The following is a 17,967-nucleotide window of genomic DNA, read 5'->3' on the forward strand; positions in this document are numbered from 1 at the left end:
CCTCTCTGTCTCTCTCTCTCTCTCTCTCTCTCTCTCTCTGTCTCTCTCTGTCTCTCTCTGTCTCTGTCTCCCTCTGTCTCTGTCTCCCTCTCTCTCTCTGTCTCTGTCTCTCTCTGTCTCTGTCCCCCTCTCTCTCTCTCTGTCTCTCTCTCTCTGTCTCTCTCTCTCTCTCTCTCTCTCTCTCTCTGTCTCTCTGTCTCTCTCTGTCTCTCTGTCTCTCTGTCTCCCTCTCTCTCTGTCTCTCTGTCTCCCTCTCTCTCTCTCTCTCTGTGTCTCTCTCTCTCTCTCTCTCTGTGTTGTTGCCCTCCCTCTCTCTCTGTCCCTAGCGTCTCCCTCCATGCGAGGCTCTACTCCACTAGATGTGGCCGCTGCCTCTGTGATGGACAACAACGAGCTGGCTCTGGCCCTGAGGGAACCAGACCTGGAGAAAGTAAGACAACTCTAACAACAAACTAACTTGTTCAGCCCACCCAGTACCCAACATATGGAGGTACAGTATAGAGATACAGTATAGAGGTACAGTATAGATGTACAGTATGTATTCAGCCCACCCTGTATCCAACATATAGAGATACAGTATAGAGGAGGTACAGTATAGAGGAGATACAGTATAGAGGTACAGTATAGAGGAGGTACAGTATAGAGGAGATACAGTATAGAGGAGATACAGTATAGAGGTACAGTATAGAGGAGATACAGTATAGAGGTACATTATAGAGATATAGTATAGAGGAGATACAGTATAGAGGTACAGTAGAGATACAGTATAGAGGAGATAGAGTATAGAGGAGGTACAGTATAGAGGAGGTACAGTATAGAGGAGGTACAGTATAGAGGAGATACAGTATAGAGGTACATTATAGAGATACAGTATAGAGGAGATACAGTATAGAGGTACAGTAGAGATACAGTATAGAGGAGATACAGTATAGAGGTACAGTATAGAGGTACAGTATAGAGGAGATACAGTGAGGAGGTACAGTATAGAGGAGGTACAGTATAGAGGTACATTATAGAGATACAGTATGGAGGAGATACAGTATAGAGGAGATACAGTATAGAGGTACAGAATGTTTTCAGACCACCCTGTACTGAATGGATGTGTGTTTGATTTGATTTGACGTCATTACCTCATACCGTTGGTACAGTGTTCCCTGGATGTAGTCTATACATCAATACCTCATACCGTTGGTACAGTGTTCCCTGGATGCAGCCTATACATCAATACCTCATACCGTTGGTACAGTGTTCCCTGGATGGAGTCTATACATCATACCGTTGGTACAGTGTTCCCTGGATGTAGTCTATACATCAATACCTCATACCGTTGGTACAATGTTCCCTGGATGGAGTCTATACCTCATACCGTTGGTACAGTGTTCCCTGGATGCAGTCTATACCTCATACCGTTGGTACAGTGTTCCCTGGATGCAGTCTATACATCAATACCTCATACCGTTGGTACAGTGTTCCCTGGATATAGTCTATACATCAATACCTCATACCGTTGGTGCAGTGTTCCCTGGATGCAGTCTATACATCATACCGTTGGTACAGTGTTCCCTGGATATAGTCTATACCTCAATACCGTTGGTACAGTGTTCCCTGGATGCAGTCTATACATCAATACCTCATACCGTTGGTACAGTGTTCCCTGGATATAGTCTATACCTCATACTGTTGGTACAGTGTTCCCTGGATATAGTCTATACATCAATACCTCATACCATTGGTACAGTGTTCCCTGGATATAGTCTATACGTCAATACCTCATACTGTTGGTACAGTGTTCCCTGGATGTAGTCTATACATCAATACCTCATACTGTTGGTACAGTGTTCCCTGGTGGCAGTCTGTACATCATACCGTTGGTACAGTGTTCCCTGGATGCAGTCTATACCTCATACTGTTGGTACAGTGTTCCCTGGATGCAGTCTGTACATCATATCGTTGGTACAGTGTTCCCTGGATGCAATCTATACCTCATACCGTTGGTACAGTGTTCCCTGGATGCAGTCTATACATCAATACCTCATACCGTTGGTACAGTGTGCCCTAACAGTTTGATGTAAGTAAAACGGTACTAATCTAGGTTTGAGATGAGAAATGATGCTGAATGTATGGAGTTATTTGGACCCCTACAAATCAGCCGGGCTAGACAATCTGGACCCTTTCTTTCTAAAATTATCTGCCGAAATTGTTGCAACCCCTATTACTAGCCTGTTCAACCTCTCTTTCGTGTCGTCTGAGATTCCCAAAGGTTGGAAAGCTGCCGCGGTCATCCCCTTCTTCAAAGGGGGGGACACTCTTGACCCAAACTGCTACAGACCTATATCCATCCTACCCTGCCTTTCTAAGGTCTTCGAAAGCCAAGTTAACAAACAGATTACCGACCATTTCGAATCCCATCGTACCTTCTCCGCTATGCAATCTGGTTTCAGAGCTGGTCATGGGTGCACCTCAGCCACGCTCAAGGTCCTAAACGATATCTTAACCGCCATCGATAAGAAACAATACTGTGCAGCCGTATTCATTGACCTGGCCAAGGCTTTCGACTCTGTCAATCACCACATCCTCATCAGCAGACTCAACAGCCTTGGTTTCTCAAATGATTGCCTCGCCTGGTTCACCAACTACTTTCCCGATAGAGTTCAGTGTGTGAAATTGGAGGGCCTGTTGTCCGAACCTCTGGTAGTCTCTATGGGGGTGCCACATGGTTCATTTCTCGTGCCGACTCTCTTCTCTGTATACATCAATGATGTCGCTCTTGCTGCTGGTGAGTCTCTGATCCACCTCTACGCAGACGACACCATTCGGTATACTTCTGGCCCTTCTTTGGACACTGTGTTAACAACCCTCCAGACGAGCTTCAATGCCATACAACTCTCCTTCCGTGGCCTCCAACTGCTCCTAAATACAAGTAAAACTAAATGCATGCTCTTCAACCGATTGCTGCCTACACCTGCCCGCCCGTCCAGCATCACTACTCTGGACGGTTCTGACTTAGAATATGTGGACATCTACAAATACCTAGGTGTCTGGTTAGACTGTAAACTCTCCTTCCAGACTCACATCAAACATCTCCAATCCAAAGTTAAATCTAGAATTGGCTTCCTATATTGCAACAAAGCATCCTTCACTCATGCTGCCAAACATAACCTCGTAAAACTGACCATCCTACCGATCCTCGACTTCGGCGATGTCATTTACAAAATAGTCTCCAATACCCTACTCAACAAATTGGATGCAGTCTATCACAGTGCCATCCGTTTTGTGACCAAAGCCCCATATACTACCCACCACTGCGACCCATACACTCTCGTTGGCTGGCCCTCGCTTCATACTCGTCGCCAAACCCACTGGTTCCAGGTCATCTACAAGACCCTGCTAGGTAAAGTCCCGCCTTATCTCAGCTCGCTGGTCACCATAGCAGCACCCACACATAGCACGCGTTCCAGCAGGTGTATTTCACTGGTCACCCCCAAGGCCAATTCCTCCTTTGGCTGCCTCTCCTTCCAGTTCTCTGCTGCCAATGACTGGAACGAACTGCAAAAATCTCTGAAACTGGAAACACTTATCTCGCTCATCAGCTTTAAGCACCAGCTGTCAGAGCAGCTCATAGATCACTGCACCTGTACATAGCCCATCTATAAATAGCCCAAACAATTACCTCATCCCCAACTGTATTCATTTATTTTGCTCCCAAGTATTTGTACTTTGCACATTCACCTACTACAAATCTACAATTCCAGTGTTTTTAATTGATATATTGTATTTACTTTGCCACCGTGGCCTTTTTATTGCCTTTACCTCCCTTATCTCACCTCATTTGCTCACATTTTATATAGACTTGTTTTTGTACTGTATTATTGACTGTATGTTTGTTTTGCTCCATGTGTAACTCTGTGTTGTTGTATGTGTCGAACTGCTTTGCTTTATCTTGGCCAGGTCGCAGTTGTGAATGAGAACTTGTTCTCAACTTTTCTACCTGGTTAAACAAAGGTAAAATAAAATAAATAACATTTAAAGACTACAGCCAGGGGAACAGACAGGTAAACTTTAATGTAAGACAAGCTCACATGTAGCTTTTTGGTAGTGAACAAGAGATGTGTACTGTATGGTACAGTAGCAAGCTAATGGTAATGTTTGGTTGATTAAATGATGGTAATCGTCCCATTGAAGCAATATGCAGATAAGAAGACTGTAGAGGTCACCATGGGGCTCCTCCAGGTTCAATAGGAATCCTAGTTTATTCCTAACAGTTAGGAACTCTCTGATGTCCTCCACCGTGGGGCTCCTCAGGAATCCTAGTTTAGTCCTAACAGTTAGGAACTCTCTGATGTCCTCCACCGTGGGACTCCTCAGGAATCCTAGTTTATTCCTCTCTGATGTCCTCCACCGTGGGGCTCCTCAGGAATCCTAGTTTATTCCTAACAGTTAGGAACTCTCTGATGTCCTCCACCATGGGGCTCCTCAGGAATCCTAGTTTAGTCCTAACAGTTAGGAACTCTCTGATGTCCTCCACCGTGGGGCTCCTCAGGAATCCTAGTTTATTCCTCTCTGATGTCCTCCACCGTGGGGCTCCTCAGGAATCCTAGTTTATTCCTCTCTGATGTCCTCCACCGTGGGGCTCCTCAGGAATCCTAGTTTATTCCTAACAGTTAGGAACTCTCTGATGTCCTCCACCGTGGGGCTCCTCAGGAATCCTAGTTTAGTCCTAACAGTTAGGAACTCTCTGATGTCCTCCACCATGGGGCTCCTCAGGAATCCTAGTTTAGTCCTAACAGTTAGGAACTCTCTGATGTCCTCCACCGTGGGGCTCCTCAGGAATCCTAGTTTATTCCTCTCGGATGTCCTCCACCGTGGGGCTCCTCAGGAATCCTAGTTTATTCCTAACAGTTAGGAACTCTCTGATGACCTCCTACCTGATCTGTCTATCGAGACAAACAATCAGGATCCTATCCATTATCCAATGACGTGTACCGTTTGGTGACATAACTTGGCCTCACCATGACTTTCCCTTCCTCCGCTGACTCTGACACAGCGTGAGGTCCTGACCCAGACCTTTCCCTACTAACCCTCTCCCTCCTCTTCCCTAGGTGGTGCAGTACTTGGCTGGCTGTGGTCTCCAGAGCTGCTCCATGCTAGTGTCTAAAGGGTACCCTGATATCGGCTGGAACCCCGTCGAAGGAGAGAGATACCTCGACTTCCTCCGCTTCGCAGTGTTCTGCAACGGTACACGTGCATTTCAGACCTATGGCAGTTGCCAATTTCATTATAACATTTGTCTGTGGTTTGTAGATGGTCTTGGTTATTGGTTGGTTGAAGGAAATCTAGTATCAATCTGTTAAATACTTCTACGGTTGCGGTATTGAAGTCAATCTTTACCCATGATCTCACGTAGGACGTATTGAAGTCAATCTTTACCCATGATCTCAGGTAGGAGGTATTGAAGTCAATCTTTACCCATGACATCAGGTAAGAGGTATTGCAGTTATGAATGATGTCATGATTTACCTGTCGTCCTATCAGGTGAGAGTGTGGAGGAGAACGCCAACGTGGTGGTGAGGCTGCTGATTCGTCGGCCGGAGTGCTTTGGCCCCGCCCTGCGCGGAGAAGGGGGGAATGGTCTCCTGGCAGCCATGATGGAAGCCATCAAGATATCAGAGGACCCCTGTAGAGACGGGCCCTCCCCTACCTCAGAGGCCGGCAGGACACTGTAGGTACCCCTGTAGAGACGGGCCCTCCCCTACCTCAGAGGCCAGCAGGACACTGTAGGTACCCCTGACATAGCAGGACACTGTCGGTACCCCTGTCATAGCAGGACACTGTGGGTACCCCTGTCATAGCAGGACACTGTCGGTACCCCTGTCATAGCAGGACACTGTAGGTACCCCTGTCATAGCAGGACACGGTAGGTACCCCTGTCATAGCAGGACACTGTAGGTACCCCTGTCATAGCAGGACACTGTAGGTACCCCTGTCACCCCTGTCATAGCAGGTCACTGTAGGTACCCCTGTCATAGCAGGACACTGTAGATACCCCTGTCATAGCAGGACACTGTAGAGACCCCTGTCATAGCAGGACACTGTAGATGCCCCTGTCATAGCAGGACACTGTAGGTACCCCTGTCATAGCAGGACACTGTAGGTACCCCTGCCATAGCAGGACACGGTAGGTACCCCTGTCATAGCAGGACACTGTAGGTACCCCTGTCATAGCAGGACACTGTAGGTACCCCTGTCACCCCTGTCATAGCAGGACACTGTAGGTACCCCTGTCATAGCAGGACACTGTAGATACCCCTGTCATAGCAGGACACTGTAGAGACCCCTGTCATAGCAGGACACTGTAGAGACCCCTGTCATAGCAGGACACTGTAGATGCCCCTGTCATAGCAGGACACTGTAGATGACACTGTCATAGCAGGACACTGTAGGTACCCCTGTCATAGCAGGACACTGTAGGTACCCCTGTCATAGCAGGACACTGTAGGTACCCCTGTCATAGCGGGACACTGTAGGTACCCCGTCACAGCAGGACACTGTAGATACCCCTGTCACAGCGGGACACTGTAGATGCCCCTGTCATAGCAGGACACTGTAGGTTCCATTGAACTGGGCTAGCTCTAACACAAACACTGTAGGGTTGGGTTCTTCTCCTACCTCTACAGTACCTCTCTCTGTCCCGTTCTCTCTCACCTTTTTTCTCTCCCTCGCTCTCTCTCGCTCTCTCGCTCTCTCCCTTTCTCCTCCCCCTCCAACTCCATCACTACCTCCCCCCCTCCCCTCTCTTTCTCCGCCGTCTACTCTCCCTCCCTCTGGACTCTCTCCTGTCTCCCCTGTGCCAGAGTATGTCCTCATTACTCATCAGTGTTCCTGTTCTGTCTGGCCATGCTACCAGGTGTTCTATAAAAGTCCCTGAGATAGTCTGCCCTACTATTATCAGGCATCAGACTCAGAAACAATGACCCAACGCAACTCCAGGCTGTGTAAGGGCTATTTGACGAAGAAGGAGAGGGATGGAATGCTGCATCAGATGACCTGGCCTCCACAATCACCCGACCTCAACCCAATTGAGATGGTTTGGGATGAGTCGGACCGCAGAGTGAAGGAAAATCAGCCAACAAGTGCTCAGCATATGTGGGAACTCCTTCAAGACTGTTGGAAAAGCATTCCTCATGAAGCTGGTTGAGAGAACGCGAAGAGTGTGTAAAGCTGTCATCAAGGCAAAGGGTGGCTACTTTGAAGAATGTAATATCTAAAATATATTTTTGATTTGTTTAACACTTTTTTTGGTTACTACATGATTCCATATGTGTTATTTCATAGTTTTGATGTCTTCAAGATTATTCTACAATGTAGAAAATAGTAAAAAATAAAGATAAAACCCTTGAATGAGTAGGTGTGTCCAAACTTTTGACTTGTACTGTGTGTGTGTGTGTGTGTGTGTGTGTGTGTGTGTGTGTGTGTGTGTGTGTGTGTGTGTCCTCAGCAGTGAGGTGTTATTGCAGGATGAGGAGGATGACACTATTCACATGGGAAACGCTATAATGACCTTCTACGCCGCCCTCATAGACCTGCTGGGGCGCTGCGCCCCTGAGATGCACGTGAGTCACAGATAGAGGGGGAGTCAATGCCTTAGACGGACGGACGGACAGACAGACGGACAGACGGACAGGCAGTCTTGGAACCAATAGGGTACTATTTGAGACTGGGACACTGTAAGAGCCAATAGGGTCATAATTGAGACGGCCACTGTAAGAGCCAATAGGGTGATAATTGAGACTGGGCCACTGTAAGAACCAATAGGGTGCTAATTGAGACTGGGCCACTGTAAGAACCAATAGGGTAATATTTGACACTGGGCCACTGTAAGAGCCAATAGGGTGTGATAATTGAGACTGGGCCACTGTAAGAGCCAATAGAGTGCTATTTGAGACTGGGCCACTGTAAGAACCAATAGGGTGGTATTTGAGACTGGGCCACTAAGAGCCAATAGGGTGTGATAATTGAGACTGGGCCACTGTAAGAACCAATAGGGTTATATTTGAGACTGGGCCACTGTAAGAACCAATAGGGTGCTAATTGAGGCTGGGCCACTGTAAGAACCAATAGGGTGCTATTTGAGACTGGGCCACTGTAAGAACCAATAGGTTGATAATTGAGACTGGGCCACTTTAAGAACCAATAGGGTGCTAATTGAGACTGGGCCACTGTAAGAACCAATAGGGTGCTATTTGAGACTGGGCCACTGTAAGAGCAAATAGGGTGTGATAATTGAGACTGGGCCACTGTAAGAGCCAATAGAGTGCTATTTGAGACTGGGCCACTGTAAGAACCAATAGGGTGGTATTTGAGACTGGGCCACTAAGAGCCAATAGGGTGTGATAATTGAGACTGGGCCACTGTAAGAACCAATAGGGTTATATTTGAGACTGGGCCACTGTAAGAACCAATAGGGTGCTAATTGAGACTGGGCCACTGTAAGAACCAATAGGGTGCTATTTGAGACTGGGCCACTGTAAGAACCAATAGGTTGATAATTGAGACTGGGCCACTTTAAGAACCAATAGGGTGCTAATTGAGACTGGGCCACTGTAAGAGCCAATAGGGTGAAATTTGAGACTGGGCCACTGTAAGAACCAGGGTCATGCTGGAGCACAGAGAGGGAGTGATGGTAGACTGGCTAAATTACACTTTAATAAAAAAAGTCTCTAACCCTCATTTAATTTCACCATTTCATCGTTGGCCAAGTTGAGGTTTTCACCTCATTTTTCAAATCTTCTGCCAGCCGTTTAGCCAGGGCTCTGGTCAGCAGTAGTGCTCTATATAGGGAATAGGGCTCTGGTCAACAGTAGTGCTCTATATAGGGAATAGGGCTCTGGTCAACAGTAGTGTTCTATATAGGGAATAGGGCTCTGGTCAACAGTAGTGTTCTATATAGGGAATAGGGCTCTGGTCAACAGTAGTGTTCTATATAGGGAATAGGGTTCTGGTCAACAGTAGTGCTCTATATAGGGAATAGGGCTCTGGTCAACAGTAGTGTTCTATATAGGGAATTGGGCTCTGGTCAACAGTAGTGTTCTATATAGGGAATAGGGCTCTGGTCAACAGTAGTGTTCTATATAGGGAATAGGGCTCTGGTCAACAGTAGTGTTCTATATAGGGAATAGGGCTCTGGTCAACAGTAGTGCTCTATTTAGGGAATAGGGCTCTGGTCAACAGTAGTGTTCTATATAGGGAATAGGGCTCTGGTCAACAGTAGTGTTCTATATAGGGAATAGGGCTCTATATAGGGAATAGGGCACTGGTCAACAGTAGTGTTCTATATAGGGAATATGGCTCTGGTCAACAGTACATTTACATTTTAGTCATTTAGCAGACACTCTTATCCAGAGGGACTTACAGTAGTGAATGCAGACATTTCATTTCATACATTTTTTTTTTGTTTGTTTTGTACTTGGCCCCCCGTGGGAATCGAACCCACAACCCTGGCGTTGCAAACACCATGCTCTACCAACTGAGCTACGGGGAAGGCAGCAGTAGTGTTCTATATAGGGGATAGGGCTGTAGTATAAAGTAGTGTTCTATATAGGGAATAGGGCTCTGGTCAACAGTAGTGTTCTATATAGGGAATAGGGCTGTAGTATAAAGTAGTGCACTATAGTGTTCTATATAGGGAGTAAGGGGGCATTTGAAGTTGTATTTTGTCGTTATTACGGACCCTCATTAGCTGCTGCCGTGCTCTTCCTGGGGTCCAGACACATTAAGGCACATTACCTTTGCGATACAGGCATTCTCTGAGAAGGGGTGTTGTGTTTTCCAGCTGATCCATGCAGGGAAGGGCGAGGCCATCAGGATAAGAGCCATCCTACGTTCCCTGATCCCTATAGAGGACCTGGAAGGAGTGATCAGCATACCCTTTCCCATGCCAACTCTGGCCAAAGGTGGGTGGAAACTCTTCCCACTAAACCTCTCAGGCATTGCAGGGGTATAAGGTATTGCCCAAGGTCCATCCAAGCTGGAGCGGCAGGGAGTTTTGCACAGTGGGCCCTGAAACCATCCACTACTCTGTTAAACTGGCCTAAAACCATCCACTACTCTGTTAAACTGACCTAAAACCATCCACTACTCTGTTAAACTGACCTAAAACCATACTGACCTAAAACCATCCACTACTCTGTTAAGCTGACCTAAAACCATCCAATACTCTGTTAAACTGACCTAAAACCATCCACTACTCTGTTAAACTGACCTAAAACCATACTGACCTAAAACCATCCACTACTCTGTTAAACTGACCTAAAACCATACTGACCTAAAACCATCCACTACTCTGTTAAACTGGCCTAAAACCATACTGACCTAAAACCATCCACTACTCTGTTAAACTGATCTAAAACCATACTGACCTCCTCTCTTTCCTCATACCATCACCTCTCCGCTCTCGCCGCTTCAATCTCCCACTGCGGGAGGCAATACTCCCCAGCCTGAGCCCATGGTCCCTCTCCGTCCAGTATTTGTTCCCACGTCCATCATGCTGCTCTCCTGGTGCTGCTCCTTCCTCCGCTGCTTAGTCTTTGTTTGGTGGGTAATTCTGTGACGACTGCCGTGAGAGAGAGTGGACCAAAACGCAGCGGAGTTAGTGTTCATCATATTTAATTAAGCAAGAACACTATACAAAAACAAAACAAGAAACTGACAGCCAAACAGTCCTGTCAGGTGAAACACAATGACAGAAACAATTACCCACAAAACCCCAACAGAAAACCATGCACTTGTGTGAGACTCCCAATCAACAACAATGAACTTCAGCTGTGCCTGATTGGGAGCCACACACGGCCCAAAACAAAGAAATACAAAAACATAGAAACAGAACATAGAACGCCCACCCAATGTAACACCCTGTCCTAACCAAAATAAAGAACAAAAAACCCCTCTCTATGGCCAGGGCGTTACAACTACTCTGTTAAACTGACCTAAAACCATCCACTACTCTGTTAAACTGACCTAAAACCATCCACTACTCTGTTAAAACCTGTTGGGGCTACAGGTTAGCAATGAACCCCGAGTCAGGATTGCTAACAAGGCTGGAAATTCAAAACATCAAAAATCTAATAATTTCAATTTCTCAAACAATCAACTATTTTACACAATTTAAAAGATAAACATCTCCTTAATCTAACCACATTGTTCGATTTTCAAAGAGGCTTTACGGCAAAAGCATAAAGTTAGATTATGTTAGGACAGTACATAGCCACAAAAGTACAAACATCCATTTTCAATTCAAGGTCAGGCGTCACCAAAAGCAGAAACCAGCTAAAATTATGCACCAACCTTTGACAATCTCCATCAGATGACACTCCTAGGACATTATGTTATACAATACATGCATTTTTTGTTCCATCAAGTTCATATTTATATCCAAAAACAGCATTTTACAGTAGCGTGAAATTCAGATTTTTTTCTTCTCTGAAATGCTTCCGGTGAACATAACAAAATTACTATTCGAAAACATTGGTAAATTATAATATTGTCATTCAAAGAATAATATATTATCATCTCGTAATTGCTACCGAATGGCCAGATCTCAAAATAACTTTACTGGGAAATCACATTTTGCAATAAACGGGGTGCTATGCTAAGAACAATAAGCTATGCTATACAGTTAGCATCATCTAATATCGATAATAACATTGTAAATATCCCCTTACCTTTGATTATCTCCATCAGAAGGCACTGCCAGGTATCCCAGGTCCAGAACAAATGTGGTTTCTTTTGACAAAGTTCATAATTTATGTCCAAATAACACCAAGTAGTTAGCATTCATTATGCTCCCACAAAACGTGGTGGGGGGGTGTAAAATCACGCCGAAAAGCTAAAAAAACCTGGTAAATAATCTATTTACGTTCGTTCAAACATGTCAAACGTTGTTTAGCATTCATCTTTTGGTCCATTTTTAACGTTAAACATCAGTAATATTTTCACACAACCTATCCTATGTCTAGATAAACAATTATGACAAACTCACGCTTCTCAGATTTATGCGCAGGCGCAAAAAAATGAAGTGACGACATGTCAACTTCCTTGCATTCTAATTTGCTCTCTGTTTATCTTAGACGCTTCAAACAACTTTATAAAGATCGTTGACATCTAGTGGAAGCCGTAGGAGTTGCGAAATGAATCCTTTCTCACTATGGTATCTATAAAACAATGACACTAAATAGTACAGTCACAAAATTCACATTTTTTTTAATCTATTTTTCACAGGTTTTTGCCTGCAATATGAGTTTTGTTATACTTACAGACACCATTCAAACTGTTTTATAAAATTCAGAGTGTTTTCTATCCGAATGTGTTAATAATATGCATATCCTAGCTTCTGAGTTGGTGTAGGAGGCAGTTAAAAATGGGCACATATTTTTTTCAAAATTTCTCAATACTGCCCCCTAGCCCCAACAGGTTAAACTGACCTAAAACCATCCACTACTCTGTTAAACTGAACTAAAACCATACTTACCTAAAACCATCCACTACTCTGTTAAACTGACTCTGTTAAACTGGCCTAAACCCATCCACTACTCTGTTAAACTGAACTAAAACCATCCACTACTCTGTTAAACTGACCTAAAACCATCCACTACTCTGTTAAACTGATCTAAAACCATCCACTACTCTGTTAAACTGACCTAAAACCATCCACTACTCTGTTAAACTGACCTAAAACCATCCACTACTCTGTTAAACTGAAGTAAAACCATCCACTACTCTGTTAAACTGACCTGAAACCATCCACTACTCTGTTAAACTGACCTAAAACCATACTGACCTAAAACCATCCACTACTCTGTTAAACTGACCTAAAACCATCCACTACTCTGTTAAACTGACCTAAAACCATCCACTACTCTGTTAAACTGACCTAAAACCATCCACTACTCTGTTAAACTGGCCTAAAACCATCCACTACTCTGTTAAACTGGCCTAAAACCATCCACTACTCTGTTAAACTGACCTAAAACCATCGACTACTCTGTTAAACTGAACTAAAACCATCCACTACTCTGTTAAACTGAACTAAAACCATCCACTACTCTTTTAAACTGACCTAAAATATAGTCTCCAATCTGTATCCAGTCAATAGTTGAACCAGACTGTGGTCTGTCTGTTATGTGTATCCAGATGGATCAGTGGTTGAACCCTGTCTCTGGTCTGTCTGTTATGTGTATCCAGATGGATCAGTGGTTGAACCCTGTCTCTGGTCTGTCTGTTATGTGTATCCAGATGGATCAGTGGTTGAACCCTGTCTCTGGTCTGTCTGTTATGTGTATCCATATGGGTCAGTGGTTGAACCCTGTCTCTGGTCTGTCTGTTATGTGTATCCAGATGGATCAGTGGTTGAACTCTGTCTCTGGCCTGTCTGTTATGTGTATCCAGATGGATCAGTGGTTGAACCCTGTCTCTGGCCTGTCTGTTATGTGTATCCAGATGGATCAGTGGTTGAACCCTGTCTCTGGTCTGTCTGTTATGTGTATCCAGATGGATCAGTGGTTGAACCCGGTCTCTGGTCTGTCTGTTCTGTGTATCCAGATGGATCAGTGGTTGAACCCTGTCTCTGGTCTGTCTGTTATTTGTATCCAGATGGATCAGTGGTTGAACCTGATATGTCAGCTGGGTTCTGTCCGGACCACAAGGCAGCCATGGTGCTGTTCCTGGACCGGGTCTACGGGATAGAGGACCAGAACTTCTTGCTTCATCTGCTGGAGGTCGGATTCCTGCCCGACCTCAGGGCTGCTGCCTCGCTCGACACAGTGAGTCTCTAACCTTGACCTTATAGACGCAGTGAGTCTCTAACCTTATAGACGCAGTGAGTCTCTAACCTTATAGACGCAGTGAGTCTCTAACCCTGACCTTATAGACGCAGTGAGTCTCTAACCCTAACCTTATAGACGCAGTGAGTCTCTAACCCTAACCTTATTGACGCAGTGAGTCTCTAACCCTAACCTTATAGACGCAGTGAGTCTCTAACGCTAACCTTATAGACGCAGTGAGTCTCTAAACCTAACCTTATAGATGCAGTGAGTCTCTAACCCTAACCTTATAGACGCAGTGAGTCTCTAACCCTAACCTTATAGACGCAGTGAGTCTCTAACCCTGACCTTATAGACGCAGTGAGTCTCTAACCCTGTAGACACAGTGAGTCTCTAATCCTAACCTTATAGACGCAGTGAGTCTCTAACCCTGTAGACACAGTGAGTCTCTAACCCTGTAGACACAGTGAGTCTCTAACCCTGTAGACGCAGTGAGTCTCTAACCCTGTAGACACAGTGAGTCTCTAACCCTGACCTTATAGATGCAGTGAGTCTCTAACCTTGTTGACGCAGTGAGTCTCTAACTCTGTAGACGCAGTGAGTCTCTAACCCTGTAGACGCAGTGAGTCTCTACCCCTGTAGACACAGTGAGTCTCTAACCCTGTAGACACAGAGAGTCTCTAACCTTGTAGACGCAGTGAGTCTCTAACCCTGTAGACACAGTGAGTCTCTAACCCTGTAGACACAGTGAGTCTCTAACCCTGTAGACGCAGTGAGTCTCTAACCCTGTAGACGCAGTGAGTCTTTAACCCTGTAGACGCAGTGAGTCTCTAACCCTGTAGACGCAGTGAGTCTCTAACCCTGTATACACAGTGAGTCTCTAACCCTGTAGACACAGTGAGTCTCTAACCCTGACCTTATAGAAGCAGTGAGTCTCTAACCCTCTAGACACAGTGAGTCTCTAACCCTGACCTTATAGATGCAGTGAGTCTCTAACCCTGTAGACGCAGTGAGTCTCTAACCCTGTAGACGCAGTGAGTCTCTAACCCTGTTGACGCAGTGAGTCTCTAACCCTGTAGACGCAGTGAGTCTCTAACCCTGTAGACGCACTGAGTCTGTATTATATATTAATATATACGTATACATGGAGGTGGGCTTCCTGTCTGACCTCCTGGCTCCTGCCTTCCTGGACATGGTGAGAAAGAGACCCTGTTTCTTTCAATAGACTTCTCAAGATGGCGTAGCAGTGCGGACGTGTTTTGTTGTTGTCCCGTGTAAATGTTTTTTTTAAATTGTATTTTTTTGTATATATTTCATACTTTTGTTTATCCCACGTGTAACTCTGTGTTGTTGTTTGTGTCGAACTGCTTTGCTTTATCTTGTTCAGGTCGCAGTTGTCAATGAGAACTTGTTCTCAACTGGTCTACCTGGTTAAATAAAGGAGAAATAAATTAAAAAATAGACAATGACTACATGTGCAATCAACAGTCTAAAAATCTAATCAGAGAAGTCTAATTTCTCTCTCTGTTGCTGTCTAGTCGTCCATGTTTCTGCTTCTCCAATCTACCGCCCTGCTGACCCTAACCTTGTCCCTGTGTTGTCTCTATGTTTCTCCCCGCAGGCTGCTCTGAGCGCTACAGACATGGCCCTGGCCCTCAACAGATACCTGTGTACAGCGGTTCTGCCCTTGCTCACTAAGTGTGCCCCGCTGTTCGCTGGGACGGAGCCCTACGCCTCGCTCATAGACTCTCTACTTCACACCGTCTACCGTCTCTCTAAGGGATGCTGCCTCACGAAGGCACAGAGAGACGCCATCGAGGAGTGTCTGCTGGCCACCTGTGGGTAAGGAATGACTTTGGGTTACTCTCTGCTAGTATATTTGACTGGCTACTTGTGGGTTAAGGATGGTTACAACTGTTAGAGATGGGAAATACTCTCTATGTGACTATCTGTCTTCTGGCTACAGATGTAGGATCTTAATTTGATCATCCTGTTGCAGGAGAACTTTCCAGAAATGCAGGAAATTAAGAACTTGTAGTGTATTTGAGGTTTTAAAAGGCTTCTGAAGTTTGTAATTTCGATTTAGAAATGTCAGACTAGATTATCAACCCTTAGAAAAAAGTCAATTTGTTATAATCCACATAATAATTCACATTTCCAGTTACTGGAGGATTATTTTTCTGCTGTAGCAGAACTGGCTCAAATTATGATCCTACATCTGTAGTTGTGGCTAAGAGATGTTAAGGGTACACTTACCTACTTCTACGGTGGTGGTCCTTTAATAAGCCTCCCTGAATGGAGTGTGTGTGTGTGTGTGTGTGTGTGTGTGTGTGTGTGTGTGTGTGTGTGTGTGTGTGTGTGTGTGTGTGTGTGTGTGTGTGTGTGTGTTGTGTGTGTTGTGTGTGTGTGTGTGTGTGTGTGTGTGTGTGTGTGTGTGTGTGTGTGTGTGTTTTGGCAGTCAACTGAGGCCGTCCATGATGCAGCACCTGCTGAGACGCTTGGTGTTTGATGTTCCTCTCCTCAACGAACACACCAAGATGCCTCTCAAGGTTTTCATTAGGTCTTCTTCTCTGTAACCTGCCATGAGGCCTAATCTCCTGACACAATGTCCTTCAACCTCCTTCTCCAACCTCCTCCTCCTCCTACTCCTCTTCCTCATCCAACCTCCTCCTCCAACCTCATCCTCCAACCTCCTCCTCAACCTCCTCCTCATCCTCCTCCAACCTCCTCCTCCAACCTCCTCCTCCAACCTCCTTCTCCAACCTCCTCCTCCAACCTCCTCCTCCAACCTCATCATCCAACCTCCTCCTCCTCCTCCTCCAACCTCCTCCTCCTCTTCCAACCTCCTCCTCCTCTTCCAACCTCCTTCTCCAACCTCCTCCTCCTCCTCCACCATGAGGCCTAATCTCCTGACACAATGTCCTTCAACCTCCTTCTCCAACCTCCTCCTCCAACCTCCTTCTCCAACCTCCTCCAACCTCCTCCTCCAACCTCCTCCTCCAACCTCCTCCTCCTCTTCCTCCTCCAACCTCCTCCTCCAACCTCCTTCTCCAACCTCCTCCTCAACCTCCTCCTCAACCTCCTCCTCCTCCTCCTCCTCCTCCAACCTCCTCCTCCTCTTCCAACCTCCTCCTCCTTCTCCAACCTCCTCCTCCAACCTCCTCCTCCTCCTTCTCCAACCTCCTCCTCCAACCTCCTCCTCCTCCTCCTCCTCTGCCATGAGGCCTAATCTCCTGACACAATGTCCTTCAACCTCCTTCTCCAACCTCCTCCTCCAACCTCCTCCTCCAACCTCCTTCTCCAACCTCCTCCTCCAACCTCCTCCTCCTCTTCCTCCTCCAACCTCCTCCTCCTCATCCAACCTCCTCCTCCAACCTCCTCCTCCAACCTCCTCCTCCAACCTCCTCCTCCTCATCCAACCTCCTCCTCCAACCTCCTCCAACCTCCTCCTCCTCCTCCTCCTTTTCCAACCTCCTCCTCCTTCTCCAACCTACTCCTCCAACCTCCTCCTCCTCCTCCAACCTCATCCAACCTCCTCCTCCTCCTCCAACCTCCTCCTCCTCTTCCAACCTCCTCCTCCTTCTCCAACCTCCTACTCCTTCTCCAACCTCCTCATCCAACCTCCTCCTCCTCCTCCAACCTCCTCCTCCTCCAACCTCCTCCTCCTCCTTCTCCAACCTCCTCCTCCAACCTCCTCCTTTTCCTCCAACCTCCTTCTCCAACCTCCTCCTCCAACCTCCTCCTCCAACCTCCTCCTCCTCCAACCTCCTCCTCCAACCTCCTTCTCCAACCTCCTTCTCCAACCTCCTCCTCCTCCTCCAACCTCCTTCTCCAAACTCCTCCTCCAACCTCCTCCTCCAACCTCCTCCTCCAACCTCCAACCTCCTTCTCCAACCTCCTTCTCCAACCTCCTCCTCCAACCTCCTCCTCCTCTTCCTCCTCCAACCTCCTCCTCCTCATCCAACCTCCTCCTCCAACCTCATCCTCCAACCTCCTTCTCCAACCTCCTCCTCAACCTCCTCCTCCTCCTCCTCCTCCTCCAACCTCCTCCTCCTCTTCCAACCTCCTCCTCCTTCTCCAACCTCCTCCTCCAACCTCCTCCTCCTCCTCTGCCATGAGGCCTAATCTCCTGACACAATGTCCTTCAACCTCC

At 46.3% G+C, this 17,967-nt stretch overlaps 1 protein-coding gene across 1 annotated transcript in view; it reads left to right on the forward strand.

The window, feature by feature from the left end:
* The window catches only part of LOC106613696 (ryanodine receptor 2), a 1,296,826-nt gene that overhangs the window by 787,145 nt on the left and 491,714 nt on the right, over window positions 1-17,967 (forward strand). The window contains 8 exon segments of the mRNA XM_082973418.1: window positions 327-430; window positions 5,100-5,235; window positions 5,533-5,719; window positions 7,499-7,610; window positions 9,830-9,950; window positions 13,645-13,814; window positions 15,436-15,656; window positions 16,273-16,363. Coding sequence (XP_082829544.1) covers window positions 327-430; window positions 5,100-5,235; window positions 5,533-5,719; window positions 7,499-7,610; window positions 9,830-9,950; window positions 13,645-13,814; window positions 15,436-15,656; window positions 16,273-16,363 — 1,142 coding nt within the window.

Source organism: Salmo salar, chromosome 01 (assembly GCF_965601325.2).
Source record: "Salmo salar chromosome 01, fSalSal1, whole genome shotgun sequence".
Classification (NCBI taxonomy): domain Eukaryota; kingdom Metazoa; phylum Chordata; class Actinopteri; order Salmoniformes; family Salmonidae; genus Salmo; species Salmo salar.